General features: G+C 43.4%; 1 protein-coding gene across 1 annotated transcript in view; it reads right to left on the bottom strand.

Annotated features, from left to right (window-relative positions):
• Window positions 1-15,949, bottom strand: part of csmd3b (CUB and Sushi multiple domains 3b) — a 3,002,015-nt gene that overhangs the window by 885,988 nt on the left and 2,100,078 nt on the right. Inside the window, exon 11 of the mRNA XM_070874966.1 lies at window positions 2,941-3,044. Within this exon, the coding sequence (XP_070731067.1) occupies window positions 2,941-3,044 (104 nt within the window). The remainder of the gene's footprint in view (window positions 1-2,940; window positions 3,045-15,949) is intronic.

Below are 15,949 nucleotides of genomic sequence, written 5' to 3'. Positions count from 1 at the left end.
CAGTGGCAGCATGGATACGAAATTGGCTAAATCACAGGAAACAGAGAGTAGTGGTAAATGGTTGTTTTTCAGACTGGAGGAAGGTATATAGTGGTGTTCCCTAGAGGTCGGTTCTAGGACCACTGCTTTTCTTGATATATATTACTCTCTTGGATGTGGGTGTACAGGGCGCAATTTCAAAATTTGACGATGACACAAAACTTGAAAGTATAGCGAACAGTGAGGCGAAGATTGATAGACTTCAAGAGGACATAGACAGGCTGGTGGAATGGGCGGACACGTGGCAGATGAAATTTAACGCAGAAAAGATTGAATTGATACATTTTGACAGAAAGAACGAGGAGGGGAAATATAAACTAAGGGGTACAATCCTAAAGGGGGTGCATCAACAGAAAGACCTAGCTCTATCTGTGCACAAATCGTTGAAGGTGGCAGGGCTGGTTGAGAAAGTTGTTAAAAAAGCTTACGAGAACCTAGGCTTCATGAACAGAGGTATAGGGGCCGAAATTTAGTCTCCCAATAAGGTCTATTACCTTTCCGGCAACCACGCGGCGGTGTCGAATGGTCGCCGATTTGTAGTCGAATAGCCACCACTCGCAAAATTCTCCCTGGTGGTTTTTCTGGTGGTCCCCACATCCGCCCCACTGCTGCCGAACTCTCCTAAGTGCCTCATCAAAGCACGCACCGCCAATGTACTGCCCCGCAAGCAAAATTCATCTTAGAAAATCTTCCGGCTGCCGCTCGGTGCCCCCGACAGCTTTTTCTTTTGGTGCACGGTGTTTGCAGTGTGTGTAAAATGGCGGTGCGGCCTCCATTAAAGGGGTGGACGCACTGCTGCGGCCGCCATCTTATTTTTTTTTTGTTGTCCGACTGCTAGGTCGGCCCGACAATTATGCCCCCCGGGTTTGGCCAGGCTGACAATAGGCCGCTGGTCTGGCCGAAACCCTCCCTGGTAGCCCAGTGGACCTAACTTAAAAAGCTGCAGAACTCGTAGCGGCTCTCCCCGTAACTGAAAGGGAGAGATGTGTTGTTGACGCGCCAGTGCGATGGTGTCACCAGCCCAGCGCTGATGACTGACAGCGACGGAGAGTTCGTCCCACCTCCACTTCCGCCCCCATTATGACCAACACTCCAATCCCACCCCCACTTCCCATTATGACCGACTTCCGTCCTGCTCAAAAAAAAATGACAAAGAGCTGAATTTCGCAAGATGGGCCATCATTGCAACGGCCAAAACACGAGAAAAATGGAAGGTGCGACCCGTTTCCGGCTGGGGTGAATTTCGGCCCCATTGAATAAAAAAGCATGGAGATTATGAAGAACCTGGATACAGCACTGGTTCGGCCTCAACTGGAGTACTGTGTCCAATTCTGGGCATCGCACTTTTGGAAGGATGTGAAGGCCCTGGAGAGGGTGCAGAAAAGATTTACGAAAATGATTCCAGGGATGAGGGGCTTTAGCTACGTGGATAGACTGGAGAAGCTGGGGTTATTCTCCTTAGAGCAGAGACAATTGAGAGGATATTCGATAGAGGTGTTCAAAATAATGAGGGGTCTGGACAGAGTAGATAGAGAGAAACTGTTCCCATTGGCGGAAGGGTCAAGAAACAGAGGACACAGATTTAAGATGATTGGCAAAAGAACCAAAGGCTACATGAGAACAAACATTTTTACATAGCGAGTGGTTAGGATTTGGAATGCACAGCCTGAAAGGGTGGTGGGGGCAGGCTTTCAAAAAGGAGTTGGATAAGTACCTGAAATAATAATTTTTGCAGCGCTACAGGGAAAGGGTGGATGAGTGGGACTAACTGAGGTGCTCTTGCAGACAGCCGGCACAGGCTCGATGGGCCAAATGGCCTCCTTCCATGCTGTATGATCCAGCAGAAGCCTGCCGTATATCAGCCCCATCAGAAATTCCTGGTCCCAGAAATGCATCATTACTGACTTACACCCTCCCTCAATCCAGCAATTTTTCAGCTCTGGATTTTCAGTCTGTAAAGGAGACATTTAAGACATGATCTTATAAAGGTGCAAAAGAGAGTAAATGGTATGAGAAAAGTTAATCTGTAATGTTGCTTTAAATTTAACAGTGGAAGTAGAACAAGGAGACAGAGCTCAAACTAATAAAAGTAACTTGAGGATAGGAAATTTAGGACAGAAAATAATCAACATTGGAATGGACTTCCAGACAGAGTGGTGGAGATGAAAACCCTGAAATCATTTAAGAACAACCAGATGCAGCAATATGGGGAGTATCGGGTCGTTCTGGATGGATGATTTAAGATAAGCCAAATGGCCTGCTGATGCTTAAACACCTTGTGACTTTGAATCATATCTTAACTTGCTCTTGGATACTGCAACCCTCAGGTTGGATCATTAAATTCAATCCTTAGGAATCCCCTTCTTTTCCTATTAATTTCTCTCATTCATATTCCACTATATTCCCTTCCATTTTAGAGCTGTTCAACTCAGCTTTTGTCTTTCCCAATGCCTTTTCACCATTCTGACAGTACATCATCCAGTGACCTTTACATGTTGCTCTAACCCTCTTTGTTTTAGTCAGCTCTATAAAGGGGCTCACTATCCTTCCCTTTCAATTCTGACAAAGGCTCCCACCCAAAATGCTAACCTGTCTTTTCTCTTTTCAGATGCCGATTGATCTGCTGCATATTTTGAGTATTTTCTGCTTTTGTTTAGAAAATCTATTCTTTGGCCAGGTTCATTTTTATTCAGGTCTCAAATTAAGAGATATTACACGAGTTTGCCATGGGATACTTTCTTGCATCTACCATTCAAAATTCAGTTTTGAAGAAAATAAAAATGACTGTGTTTAATGATGTTTCTAATTGTTTCAACTGCTCTCTCATGAAATTAATAATACAAAACTCTTGTTTAAAGCAGATGATTATATAACAGATCGGTTAATCAATAATGCACTTACACATGCAGCACAGTGGTCGGGTCACCAACTTCTCCTCCATCGCCGATTGTGAGGGTGTCGTAGCCTATCTCCAAGTCAAATTCTTCAAAATCAATTTGGATCACCTGGTGTTAAAACAGATAAGACAACGACAGAGCACTTTAGCACAGAACTTCCAAAAAGCTCAAGTATCAGCTTGGTAAATTAAGTATTTACCATATTTAATTCATTGCTGCAGAATGTCACTTTATTTTGCATGATGCAAGCACACAATAGAAAAATAAATTAATATTTTCCTGCCTTTTCTAAAATTATTACATTTAAAATAATAAAGAAGGTAGAGTAAATGTTCACGCCACCATAAATTCCAATAAGTTACAATAAGTAGAAATCTTAGGAAACAGTTGAGTAATATTTGCAACACTTTGGGCCCAATTTTCTCTAACCCTTTTTCATTGCACTTATCTTAAATGCGCCGACTTTGTGCGCTGGAAACAGCGCCGAAAAAAAGGGGCCCCATCCTGCCCGCTCTGCCGAATCCCTGGTGTCCCAGCATGGCGTAGATAGTGAAGTGGGGGGCGGAGCAACAGGCCACGCAGAAAGCACTGCCGGCAGCTGTGCGCATGCGCAGTGAAGTCTGCACGCATGCTCCTCGCCCTCCCAGCGTGTCCTACGGGCTGTGAGCAGGACCCGACGCTCGCAGCCCCTATCCCCAGCTGAAGGGTGCCCCGATCTTCGCCGCATCCTATCCCCAGCCAAGTGGCCTCCCGCACCGGCCAGCCGGCCCGCTGACTTCCCGGGCCGAGGTAGGACTTCCGTTTTACTTTTTATTTATTGATGATTGTGTTTGAGAGTTTTGATTAGGAGGGCGGAGGAGGAGAGTTTGGCTTGGGGTGGGGGGGGAAGTGTTTTGATGGGGGGAGGGAGAAAGTGTGTTTTGATGGAGGGGGGGGGGGGAAACTTAAAAAAAAACTTGATTCTGGCATAAAGGTAGGACTTCTATTTTTTATTTGTTATTGATTGATTGCTTATTACTTTTTGTGGTTTTGTGGAAATGTACTCTTAAAGTTGCATACACTGTTTTTTGTACCCTTTTGCAATAAAACAAAATTGAGTCCCGGTCCTGCCAGAAGCTTCTGCAGCAAACAGTCTGTTTGCATAAACATGTTAACCTTGACTGAAACTGCTGCTAGCTGATTAATAGCCACCAGACAACATTAAGACTGTCCTGCTGAGATAAGTACCACCCATTGTGCTCCCCTGTATTATCAATAGTCTGTCGCTATGCCAGACCTTAGAAGGGCTTGATAAAGGTTGTAAAGATGCAGCACCAATTCACCCCCGAAGAGATAATCAAATTACCAGCCATTATCTCAACTACAGAACTCATCCAAAATATGCAAGAAGCCAATTACCCAATCAACCACTATGGAAATCATGGGCCCAAATAGATGGCCAGGAAACTGGACAATCCTAAAACAATGCAAAACCAGTGATAGCACATTATCACACCCTAATCGAGTTACTGCTGACTAGCCCACCAAAAACACTGACAAAGGAGATATTTGAAAATATGTAAAAGACTCAGACAAGGATGTGGTAATCATTAACTGATTGGAGAACTCTTTATCTGTTTTCGCTGACTGCAAAGGCTGAACCAATACACAGGATGGAACCATAACTTGTTTTTTCTACTGTAGAAATACATTGTGAATCTGTACCATATTGGGATTCTCCACTTAGCCTTTGACTGAGTGAGACTCTTCCTTGCTGCAAGTAAAACTTATTAAAGGAACATCTACCGGAGCTGATTGTGTTGGAGTCATATACTGAGAGTCGAGATTTTGACAGTTACTTCTTGGAGGTTCCACCGAGATCGCTTACTCTCTACTCTGTGAGTAAACAGATGCCGGCACAGTGCCTCTTCAGTGAAGGGCTTCACTGGCCAGAATAAGGTGAGCCTTTTGCTCACAAGAGGTCTCTTTACTGTTGAATCGTATATGTTATCTGTTGTCCACAGTGGAGGTACAGCGATCTACGAGACTCGACATTTAAGAGCTAAAGTTATTTTTGTGATCATTTCCTTCTCAGCTTGTAGGCAGAAGGGATCTGATCCTGAAAATATCCGATCTTGAAACAGCCCGGGGAGATTTTCATGAGGAAAAGGTAAAAAGAGCACTATCGATCGATGATCCTTGTGCGATAGGATCAGGGTCCTTGTGTGATAGGACTATAAATTAAGATTATCCTTGTTTGATAGGGTAATACAAGTCCCTACAGGAAAGTTCCTTGTGTGATAGGATTGCCTTAGTAGGGAAAGGGTCCTTGTGTGATAGGATCCAGGTCCTTGTGTGATAGGACCATAAATTTTATTAAGATAAGTTAAGGACTCGGTCTGTAGTGGCGTACAACGCAGACAGAGAATTGACTATTTGTTTAGATAGAGTTTAAGGTTATGATTTGTATACCCATGTGAATGTTGATTGTCCTAGTTGTCTTTGTTATACTGTTGTGTTCAATACTTTTGTGCGACTTTGTAATTAGAGAAACGGGAAGAGTCACTACGGAAAATTGTGATTCGGAAAAACAAGGATTGATTGAGAAAAGAAACAGTAACTGATTGATCAACTACGGTTGGTTCATGTCAACATATCCCACACACCCAGACTGAGCCCGAATTAAGAGCCTTTTCAGGCCATATGATGGCCAGGAGAAGTGGGCGTAGAGAACTCGGTTGACCAAAAGGATTGTGAGATCAGAAACTGTGAAAAATCTTAATCATCCAGAATGGGTGCCGGAGCAAGTAAAACACCACCAAAGGGCACACCAGCCTATTTTATGCTCCAGAATTGTGGTCAGTCTTCAATTGACCACCGAAAAAAAAAATGGGTAAAATGGACTAAGGGTGAAAACAGGCCATTTCCACCTGATGGTTCATTTAATTTAGAAAGAATCACATGTAAAAAATCACATATTTTAACCAATAAGGGAATTAAGGGTTATGGGGAGCGGGCGGGTAAGTGGAGCTGAGTCCACGGCCAGATCAGCCGTGATCTTGTTGGGTGGCGGAGCAGGCTCAAGGGTCTAGATGGCCTACTCCTGTTCCTAATTCTTATGTTCTTATGTTCTTATTAATGTTGTGGAAGTCCAGAACCAGGGGTCACAGTCTAAGGATAAGGGGTAAGCCATTTAGGACCAAGATAAGGAGAAACTTCTTCACCCAGAGAGTGGTGAACCTGTGGCATTCTCTACCACAGAAAGTTGTTGAGGCCAATTCACTAAATATATTCAAAAAGGAGTTAGATGTAGTCCTTACTACTTGGGGGATCAAGGGGTATGGTGATAAGGCAGGAATGGGGTACTGAAGTTGCATGTTCAGCCATGAACTCATTGAATGGCGGTGCAGGCTCGAAGGGCTAAATGGCCTACCCCTGCACCTATTTTCTATGTTTCTATGTTTCTATATCTAGAGGAGTGTCTCATAGACAGAGACCCAGGTAGAAAAAAAAAGAAAGTAATAGAAAAGGCCTGGGTTCCGATTCTTCGAGCCCACGTAAAATTAATAGAGGAAGTATCAATATATAAGAAAAGAAAAAAAAACCTGATAGTGACTATCTTAAGTGACGTATGGATCCAAAAATAGAGCTGACCAAACAATAAGCTTTGTTGAATGAAGAGGGACTTTTGTGAATGTCTGTCTTTGAATGAGAGTGCTTGTGTGATTTTTGACTGTGAAATATTTGAGGTGGGAATTAATTAATTTTTCATGTGTCTGAAAGCCTGTTTCAGAAAGTGGTGGCGCTGTCTGCTGTTTTAGCTCCACCCACTTTTTCGGACAGAGTGAAGGTTTTTTTTAACCCTTTGTAGTGTTGCCCTTTATGTGGGAAGTTTTAAGGAGGTGTGAACCTAGAATTGAATTACATTTTAAGTTAGAAACACCAGGTGTGGATTTATTCAGATGATAAGTTACGGAGCTAGGAAATGAACAAAGGATAGGTATGTTGAGGAAAAGATAAAAAATGCCTGGCCTGTTGGTTTAAAAAAATAAATTTCGACATGCTCACTTGTCAAAAGAAAACACGTAATCATTGATTACATTGGGTTGAAAGACAATAAATTTAGTCTCGGAATGAGATAAAGAATGGAGAAGAGAAGTTGTAATGCCTTTTAAAAAAAGCCTGTGTGGGTCTCTCGAGGCTGGGGAAGTACACCCCATTTTCCTTTGTGTAAAACCTTGACACGAAAGCTTCTAGCTCAGTAAAAAGAGTTTTAAAGATTGACAGTACAAAATTTGAATTGGGGTTTTGAGATATTTCAGGTGATTCTCCTTGATAAACATTTTGGTTGTATTGGAAAATCTTAGGTTTGGAAGCCTTTTTAATAAAATTACACAACTACTGCGTCAGAAGCTGAAACTTAAAAAGATGTAATTTATGAGACACTGTATCATAAAATTGAAGTTACAGAACAAAAGATTGGAGTTTTTGATATTCAGTTTCTAAAACAGAAGTTGGGCACACAATTATAAAACAAGTACTTTGCATTCTGTGATCTGTGAATCACTATAAGCATAAATGAGAAGTCCGTGTAACACACTGATTTTTCTGGTTCAGAAGCCCAATAGTGAGAAATGGAGGTTTGTCCAAGACCTATGAGCCGTGAATGAATCTGTATTCCCGACTTATCCGGTGGTGCCCAATTCTGCGACTATACTTACCAGTATTCCGGCAAACTCAACGTATTATACGATGATTGATCTATGTTCGGCATTGTTCTCAATACCCATTCACCCAGAGTCCCAATTCCTGTTTGCCTTCACGTATAAAGGATGCCAATATACGTAGACAAGACTCCCACAGGGATTTACCGAAAGCCCTACTATATTCTCACAATGCTTAAAGAAGGATCTGGAAGATGTAATTTTACCAGCAGGTTCTACACTTGTGCAGTATGTTGATGACTTACTGCTCGCTTCACCCTCCAAATTAGCCTGCAAAACAGATTCTCTTGTGTTATAAAAAGGCTTGACCTCGAAAGGACACAAAGTGTCAAAGGCGAAGTTACAATTTGTCTCGGAAAGGGTTCGGTATCTAGGACACAAATTGGTCAGAGATACGAGACAATTGACACAAGACAGAGTAAAAGCAATCTGCTCTGCTCTACTACCAATAACCAAGAGAGAAATCAAACATTTCCTCGGCATGTTAGGATATTGCAGGCAATGGATTATGAATTATTCCGCGATCGTTAGACCATTGTTAGACATTTCCATGCCCTCACTACCAGAAAAGTTGATTTGGAATGAAGTATCCCGGAATGCATTCCAGAATCTTAAGTAGTCCCTCACTTCAGCACCAGCCTTGGGATTACCAGATTACACTAAGCCATTCAACTTATGTGTTCATCACAAGTCAGGTTTTGACTCAGTTACATGGAGACAGGCAGCGACCGATAGCGTATTTCAGTACCCAACTAGATCCAGTGGCACGCGGACTACCAGGATGTCTTCCTTTTTTGGCAGCAGCTTATTATGTTGTACAACAGGCTCAGACAATAACTCTAAATCATCAAACTGTTTATATATCCCACACGCTGTCGAGATTTTACTTACTAAATGTGCCACTCAACACCTAACTTCTGCAAGAACTACTAAATATGAAATTGAACTGTTGTCAAATCCGAACCTTACCATTAAAATATGTACTACCTTAAATCCAGCCACTCTACTCCCCACGGAAGAAGACGGTAAACCCCATTCATGTGAAATGGTAACCGAAATAGTGACTAAACCACGTATCAATTTAACAGATGTACCAATGTGTAACCCTGATCTAGTGTACTATGTTGACGGATCAGCCTTACGAAATGATAAGGGCCAACCTAAAGCGGCTTATGCAATTGTAACCCAGTTTAATACTATCAAAACAGCCTCTCTTCCAGACTCCTTGTCAGCCCAACAAGCCAAATTATTTGCATTAACTTGAGCTTGTATTCTGGCTGAAGGACAAACAGTTAATATCTACACTGACTCCAGGTCTGCTTTTGGAGTAACGCATGACTATGGACAAATTTGGAAAATTCCCGGGTACCTGACTTCTTCAGGAACCACTATCAAGAATGCAGAACAAGTAGAAAATCTTCTGCGAGCCATTCAATTCCCCTTAAAATTTGCCATTATCAAATGCCAAGCACATGCAGGCCAGTTGAATGAGGTAGCACTTGGAAACGCCAGAACTGATAATGCAGCTAAGTCAACAGCTCGGTCAAAAGGGGGGATGCAGGTGTCATTGTTTCCACTAAGGAAAAATAATTGCTCAGATCCGCCACCCACTATTAATGATGTGCTGGCCTTCCAGACACAGGCCAGTACGGAACACTGACAAAGGAGACATTTGAAAACATGTAAAAGACTCAGACAAGGATGTGGTAATCATTAACCGATTGGAGAACTCTTTATCTGTTTTCACTGACTGCAAAGGCAGAACCAATACACAGGATGGAACCATAAATTGTTTTTTCTACTGTATAAATACATTGTGAATCTGTACCATATTGGGAGTCTCCGCTTAGCCTTTGAATGAGTGAGACTCTTCCTTGCTGCAAGTAAAATTTATTAAAGGAACATCTACTGGAACTGATTGTGTTGGAGTCGTATATTGAGAGTCGAGATTTCAACAGTTTGTTTAGTGCTTGGTGCAGGTCCTCAGCTTCCTTCTATTTTTTATTTGTTAACTAATTGCTTATTACTTTTTGGTCTTTGTTTAATGCTTCGTAAGTCTTGGTGCAGGTCCTCTCAGCTTCCTTGTATTTTTTATTTGTTAGTGAAGGCTTATTTTTGTGCTTTGTGTCGTGCTTTGTAAGTATTGGTGCTATAAATGTACTAACCTGCGCCAAATTCTTAACTGCCCGCAATGTTTTTCAGAGCTGGCCACATACGCTAACCTAAGTCGATTTGGAGTAAGTTTTAGCTGGCCAAAGTGGCATAAATGACCAAAACTGGCGTAAGTGTCTGGGAACGCCCCCCTTTGAAAAAACAACTGAACTTTAAAAAAAATCGTATCTAACTGACTTACTCTGGAGCAAATTTTTTGGATAAAATGACATTTTTTAACTTACGCCAGAAAAAACAACTTACTCCAAAAAAATTGATGCAAGTCATGGCCAAAATTGGGCCCTTTGTCTGCAGTGAAAATGAAAATATAATGCAAACCATATTTTCTATAGGGTAAGAAGGTTCCTCCTCCCAAAATGCCTAAACTCTGCATCTGGTGACACAAAGGCCTTGGCGATGTTGCAAATAGCATCAAATGTAATGGCTGTCATAAAATCTCTTTGTAGACCTTCAAACTGTTTCTACATTGTACGTATTGCAGCAGCCCAATTTCTGTAAGTGTTTAATATTCGAGTTTGCAATCAAAGAATGCATCAAAACAGTTGTACATCGTACTGTGGCAATCTGTTAGCAAACAAATCAGCAGCCAGGATTTAAAGATAGGAAAGTCATTGCAAATAAAACAGTTAGAATTTGCAAGTCTTCTGAATTCTACTTTTATCAACACTTTCCTGGCGAGGACTCTATTTAGTTAATTTAGCATCAGTCCTAACTTTCTTCAAACATCACTACTCATGCAGAAACTTGTGTTTGGCAGGCGTAAGTGGTGAGTGATGAAAGTACATTCCTCACAAAAGAGGCAACAATGAGATGTCATGCTGTCTTTTTTCATGCTCCAACACATCTTTTAGCAGAAGGTCATCAATGCCATCTCTGTGGAATATCAAACTGAGAGAATTTAAAAGTTAACTGTGATCGAAACGCTTGTGAAAGTGTTGAGGTTATTTGATAAAAATGCACAGGATACGAGATGCCACAGAGTCTCACTGAACCCAGGACTCCAGTACTTGTTATGTTAATAATGTTGACCTAATGTTGACAGTATTCTATATTATCAGGTAATCCTGTGTCCCCAAGGGCATTAACAGATATTCTTGTGACCCCACCCTCCACCTTTCCAAAACAAAATTGTATCTCTACACCGAGCTTTGTGCAACAACCAAGCTTTTCCAACCAACACTGATTCTAGGGGCTAGAATTTCCTTTCAGCTCACCAGCACCCAATTGTCACCCAAAAAACCGCTAAGGCTGGGAAGATAATCACCGGCGAAAACATCCCGAAATTTTTTTTTTAAATCCGCCCAGCGAAAAATATGGGTCTTGCACCCCCAATCTGGGTGGAATAGTGCAATTTTGACTAGATTGGGCGGTGCCTAAAGAAAATGGGCGAAAAATTTTAAAATCTATAAAAATTTACACCGAGGCTGCGGGTTGGGTCTAACACCAAAAAATAATAAAAATTGTTCAAAAAACCTAACTAAAAAAATGTTTAAAAACATTCCCAAGACACTTTTAAATTAAATCACAGATTTTGAAAATAAATAGTAAAAAAACAATCACTTACCTTTTTCTTGCAGACCTGCTTACCGACCGCCCAGCTCCGCTGATCCTTGTGGGCGGTTTAAAAAAAATGTTTTTATACTTACCTACGGGTCCCTGCTCAGCCAAAGATCGCGCCAGGGCGATCTGTGGACGGTGCACGCCAGCGGACCGCTCCCCAGCAGTACTTCGAAACTGCTGTCGTGCCTCAGCTGGGGAATTTTTCGCTGACCCGGTTCTCGCCCAAAACGGTCAATACTGCCGAGAAACCAGGCGGTGAAACACTGGAAATTCTAGCCCTAGTTCTCAAAGTGTTTATATTGCCTATATTTCATTTCTCCAAAAAAGAATGGTATAATTTAAAGAAGAGCCCTTTATGTCTGTTCAGACAGAATGCAGTCAGTGCATAGGTCAGTCAATATTCACACACACATCTGTTGTATACTAAATCTATGTTAATTTTACTGATTTTTGGAGGAGCTTGTAATCCAATTTTCAATATACAAAATATAAAGCTACATTTAGAGGAGAGAAAGTAGCAATAATTGAGAGAAGACAATGGATTGGATTTTCTTCGTTGAGACACCAGCATTTGGGTGTTTCCAGGTGGCCATCAGAGGAAAATTTAGATGGGATGGAGGGTTGAGACCAATGCTCAGGCGTCTATACAAGAAATATCCAGGTAGATTTTCCTCTGTCCTGGTGGCTTTTCCTCGTTATCTCTTGCAGCCCAACCTGCAGCATATAAATTAAGTTAGGTTCGAGGGGTTTGATGTTGGGCCACATTTATCTTTTCTTTCCTTCACTGGCTATCAATGATAGAGAACGCTTTATGGGAAGAGGCATTATGGATCAGTCTGCAGTGAGCTCCATCTTTGAAGGCTAGAGGGAACCACAATAGCCTGGAGGCAAATATTTAAATGTTATTGCTAAAGTTTTTCAAACTTTTTAATACATTTTTTGAGAGTTTTATGAAGTTTTACTATATAGGTACACGTCTCAAATCCGGCAACCTCGGGACCGAGACCATGCCAGTTTTCGTATTTTTCCGGATTTTGGACCGAAAATTCAACGAAATGTGCACGGATCTGTCGAGGCCTCGCAAAAGCCAGTTTTCTGGGCGCGATGCACATGCGCCGAAAACCGGCTTTTCCAATCTGTCAAGATTACTCCGAAGAGGATCCTCTGCATCCCCGAAGCCGATAACTAGTCCAGCCCTCTGGTTTTTGGACAATAATTCCAGATTCTGGACTACTGAATATCATATGGGATTTTCTTAAAAATGTCTGGTTTTCAGACAATTCCGATTTTCGGACAGCTGGATCTGAGACGTTGTACCTATATTTTGAAAAAATGTTTTAAAATTCCTTCAAGTTTTTTTTAAAGAATCGTTAAGTATGTAAAAATATATTTAAAAATGTAAGTATTTTTTAAGTTTTCATGGTATACTTTCAAATTAACCTTCTGGACCAGTCCCTAGGAATCAATCGGATCTCCGTTAGGACTCCACTTATTCTGTTTTGAAGAGAAAAGTAGGGGGATCTGGAAGCCAGGGCAAACATGCACCGCAGATGGTCTTAGGTGTCTGCCGCTCCTTCTTGCAGGCAAATCGCTCAACTTGACCCAAATCATTTACATGTATCCCATAATTGACAAAACCATGTTACTAACAAAACATCTGCAATGGCGTCCCTCGGTGCTTACTGACATGTGCCCTTTCAATCCTAACTTTCTATTTCTCCTACAGTGGCAGGCTTTTCTGTGGTATGTGACTCATGATTTTCAGCAGGAACTTTGGTGGAGTTGAGATGGTGTTATCTTTTCATTGATTGTGGGCCATTTCTGCTTCAACAAGAGAATAGAGTCTGAAAGTACTCTGTGAGCTATTATATGGAATGAAACCCTTAATTTCCAAAGGCATTCCTTAATAAGTTGAGGTGGCACTCAATACCAAGGCCACCTTTCATGGGCTTGGATCATGCTCTTTGTGGGCCTCCTTCCCTCAATGCATAAAAGCTTGGCTAAGGGACCACCAACTGTGCACAAGAGTACTGCTAAGTTTCCAGATACTTGATCAACTAGTACCACCCTACTTTATTGAGTGGGAGCGAGGTCAAGGCCCAGGAGCAAGGTAGGGAGGAGTGTGCCCTGGGAGAGGTGCAGCAAAGACGGGGGGCCCAGCAGCAAGGTGGAGCCAAGCAGTAAGGTCAGGTCCCAGGAGCGCGATAGGGACCCAGGAGCGAGGTCGTGGACCAGCAGCAAGGTCATGGCACAGGGAAGGTGCAGCACGGGCCAGCTGTGAGGTCGGGAAGCCTTCACTGTGTTCTCTGAAACCCAGGGAGAGAGGACCTGTGGGAAGGAGGGAGGGGGACAGTAGGAATGTGTGTGTGTGTGTGTGTGCTAGGCCCATGCAGCAGAGCCTGGTCTCCAATCATCTTGGATCCCCTTGCCATTGGACCAAGACCTTGTTCCGTCAGTGCGTGTGGTAGCTGGTGTGCAACTGCCACCCCACATTGAAAGAAATCATGCGCAGGCATCTTCCACCTTTTAAAATGAAGTTCGGGACCTGGAACGTTAGGACTCTCATGGACAACTCCAACAGCGATTAAGTCATCCTCGACTCGGAGGGACTGCCTAAGAAGAAGACTTTATTGGCTATTGGCTTGCAGAATGTTCTGGAGTCATGTGAAGAATCGTGCCTTCAGTGATTGGACTACCTTACCAAGATCATCAATCAATTTGGTTGGCTGATCAATAACCTACAACACCCTGTGAGCCTGCCTGGCTCAGTCACGGAGATTGCCAAATTTGCCATAAAAGTTTGTCCGTTAAAATCTCCCCCGACCAGGCAAGTCAACTCCGAGGCAATAAGAACCGCAAAGAGGACCGGTTTCCTTTCTCAGAAGGAGGCTTTTTTCACATAGGATTGTTACTGATGGAGGAGATCTCCTCTAATTAATCTGGACTAGATTTGAATCCAATTCCAGAGGTGACTACTCTACCATTAAATCCCATTTTAGTTGATTTTTTTTACATTAATGGTGTATTTCCACAAGTTTATGCTCTCACTGACGAGATTCTATTGTCTACCCCAGATTTTCTGTCCATTAGAATTAATGGTCCCAAGTTTCGGCCTCAGTTGCTCCTGATTTTTTGGAGCAACTGGTGTAGAACGGAGTATCTTAGAAATTCAAATTCTCGGCATTTAGTTTGCTCAAGTTCTAGTCAGTTAGAACAATTTCACTTTGGAATAGAATTTTTTTTTCAAAAGAGGCCGTGTCCGGCCACTTACGCCTGTTTTCAAAGTTTCAGCAGTGAAAACTTACTCCATACTAACTTAGAATGGAGTAAGTGAAGATTTTTGTACGTTCGAAAAAACCTTGTCTACACTTTAGAAAATCAGGCGTAGGTTACAAATTAGCCGTAGGGAATGGGGGGGGGGGGGTTTAAAGGGAAGTTTACAAACATTAAACACTTCAGTTTTACAAATAAAGAGCCATCATCAATAATAAATGATAAAAACATCAATAAATCAACCAATAAATCAAAAGAAATTTTAAAAAAAATCAATAAATAAAACATTTTCTACTTACCGACTGCAGCACCAGGAGTCCTCCAACAGCGTGCTGGGATGGTCCCCCCAGTATGTCTCTGTCAGTGTCTCTATCTGTCTGTCTGTGTGTGTGTCTCTCACTCTCTGTCTGTCAGTGTCTGTGTTTCTGACAGCGAGGGGAGGGGGAGAAGGGGGGGAGGGGGAGAAGGGGGGGAGGGGAGAAGGGGGGTGGGGGGAGGGGGAGGGGGAGAAGGGAGGTTGGGGGGGAGGGGGAGGTGGGGGGAGAAGGCAGGGGGAGAGGGGGAGAAGGAGAGAGGATGTAGGGAGGGAGGGAAGGAGAGAGGATGGAGGGAAGGAGAGAGGGAGGGAGGGAGAGAGGGGGTGGAAGGAGAAGGGGGGGAGGGAGAGAAGGAGGCTGAACGGCCGGGCCCAAGACCTCGTGCTAGATTTACAGATAGGTGGCGTCGGGTCTCGGGGGGGGGGGGGGAGAGAGAGTCGCGGAGGTCCGTGGGGGGGGGGGGTGAGAGAGAGTCGCGGAGGTCCGGGGGGGGGGGGGGTGAGAGAGAGTTGCGGAGGTCGGGTCGCCGGTGGGACGGGGGGGAGTGGGAGTCGAGTCGGGTCCGGTCCGGTCCGGAGGAAGCAGGAGCTGTGCGTGGGAGGAGCCTTATTCACGCAGCCCCAGTGAGGCCATTTGGCCAGGGCTAGGGGCTGCGTGCTTCGGGCCCCTCCCACACAGTTTCGGGCGCCTGGAGCTACTGCACATGTGCGCCCACTGTAGCGCGCATGTGCAGAGGTCCCGGCACTGTTTTCAATGCAGGGACCTGGCTCCGCCCCCAACAGCTCGTGCTGCGCTGCGCTCGGCTGTAGAAGACCTGCAGGGAGCCGGAGAATCTGGAAGTTTTTTTTAGGTGCACTTTCTGGCCCGAAAAATGGGCGTCCTGGTCCAGGCTGAGCCGCTTTAGGTGCATCCCGAAACTTGGGCCCAATAAGATGGAGAATCATGGGGACCTGCGCCCAAATTCTCGATATGCGTGCTCAACAGATGA

This window comes from Pristiophorus japonicus, chromosome 1, assembly GCF_044704955.1.
Source record: "Pristiophorus japonicus isolate sPriJap1 chromosome 1, sPriJap1.hap1, whole genome shotgun sequence".
In the NCBI taxonomy this organism is placed as follows: domain Eukaryota; kingdom Metazoa; phylum Chordata; class Chondrichthyes; family Pristiophoridae; genus Pristiophorus; species Pristiophorus japonicus.
This window is presented reverse-complemented; position numbering and strand designations above follow the sequence as displayed.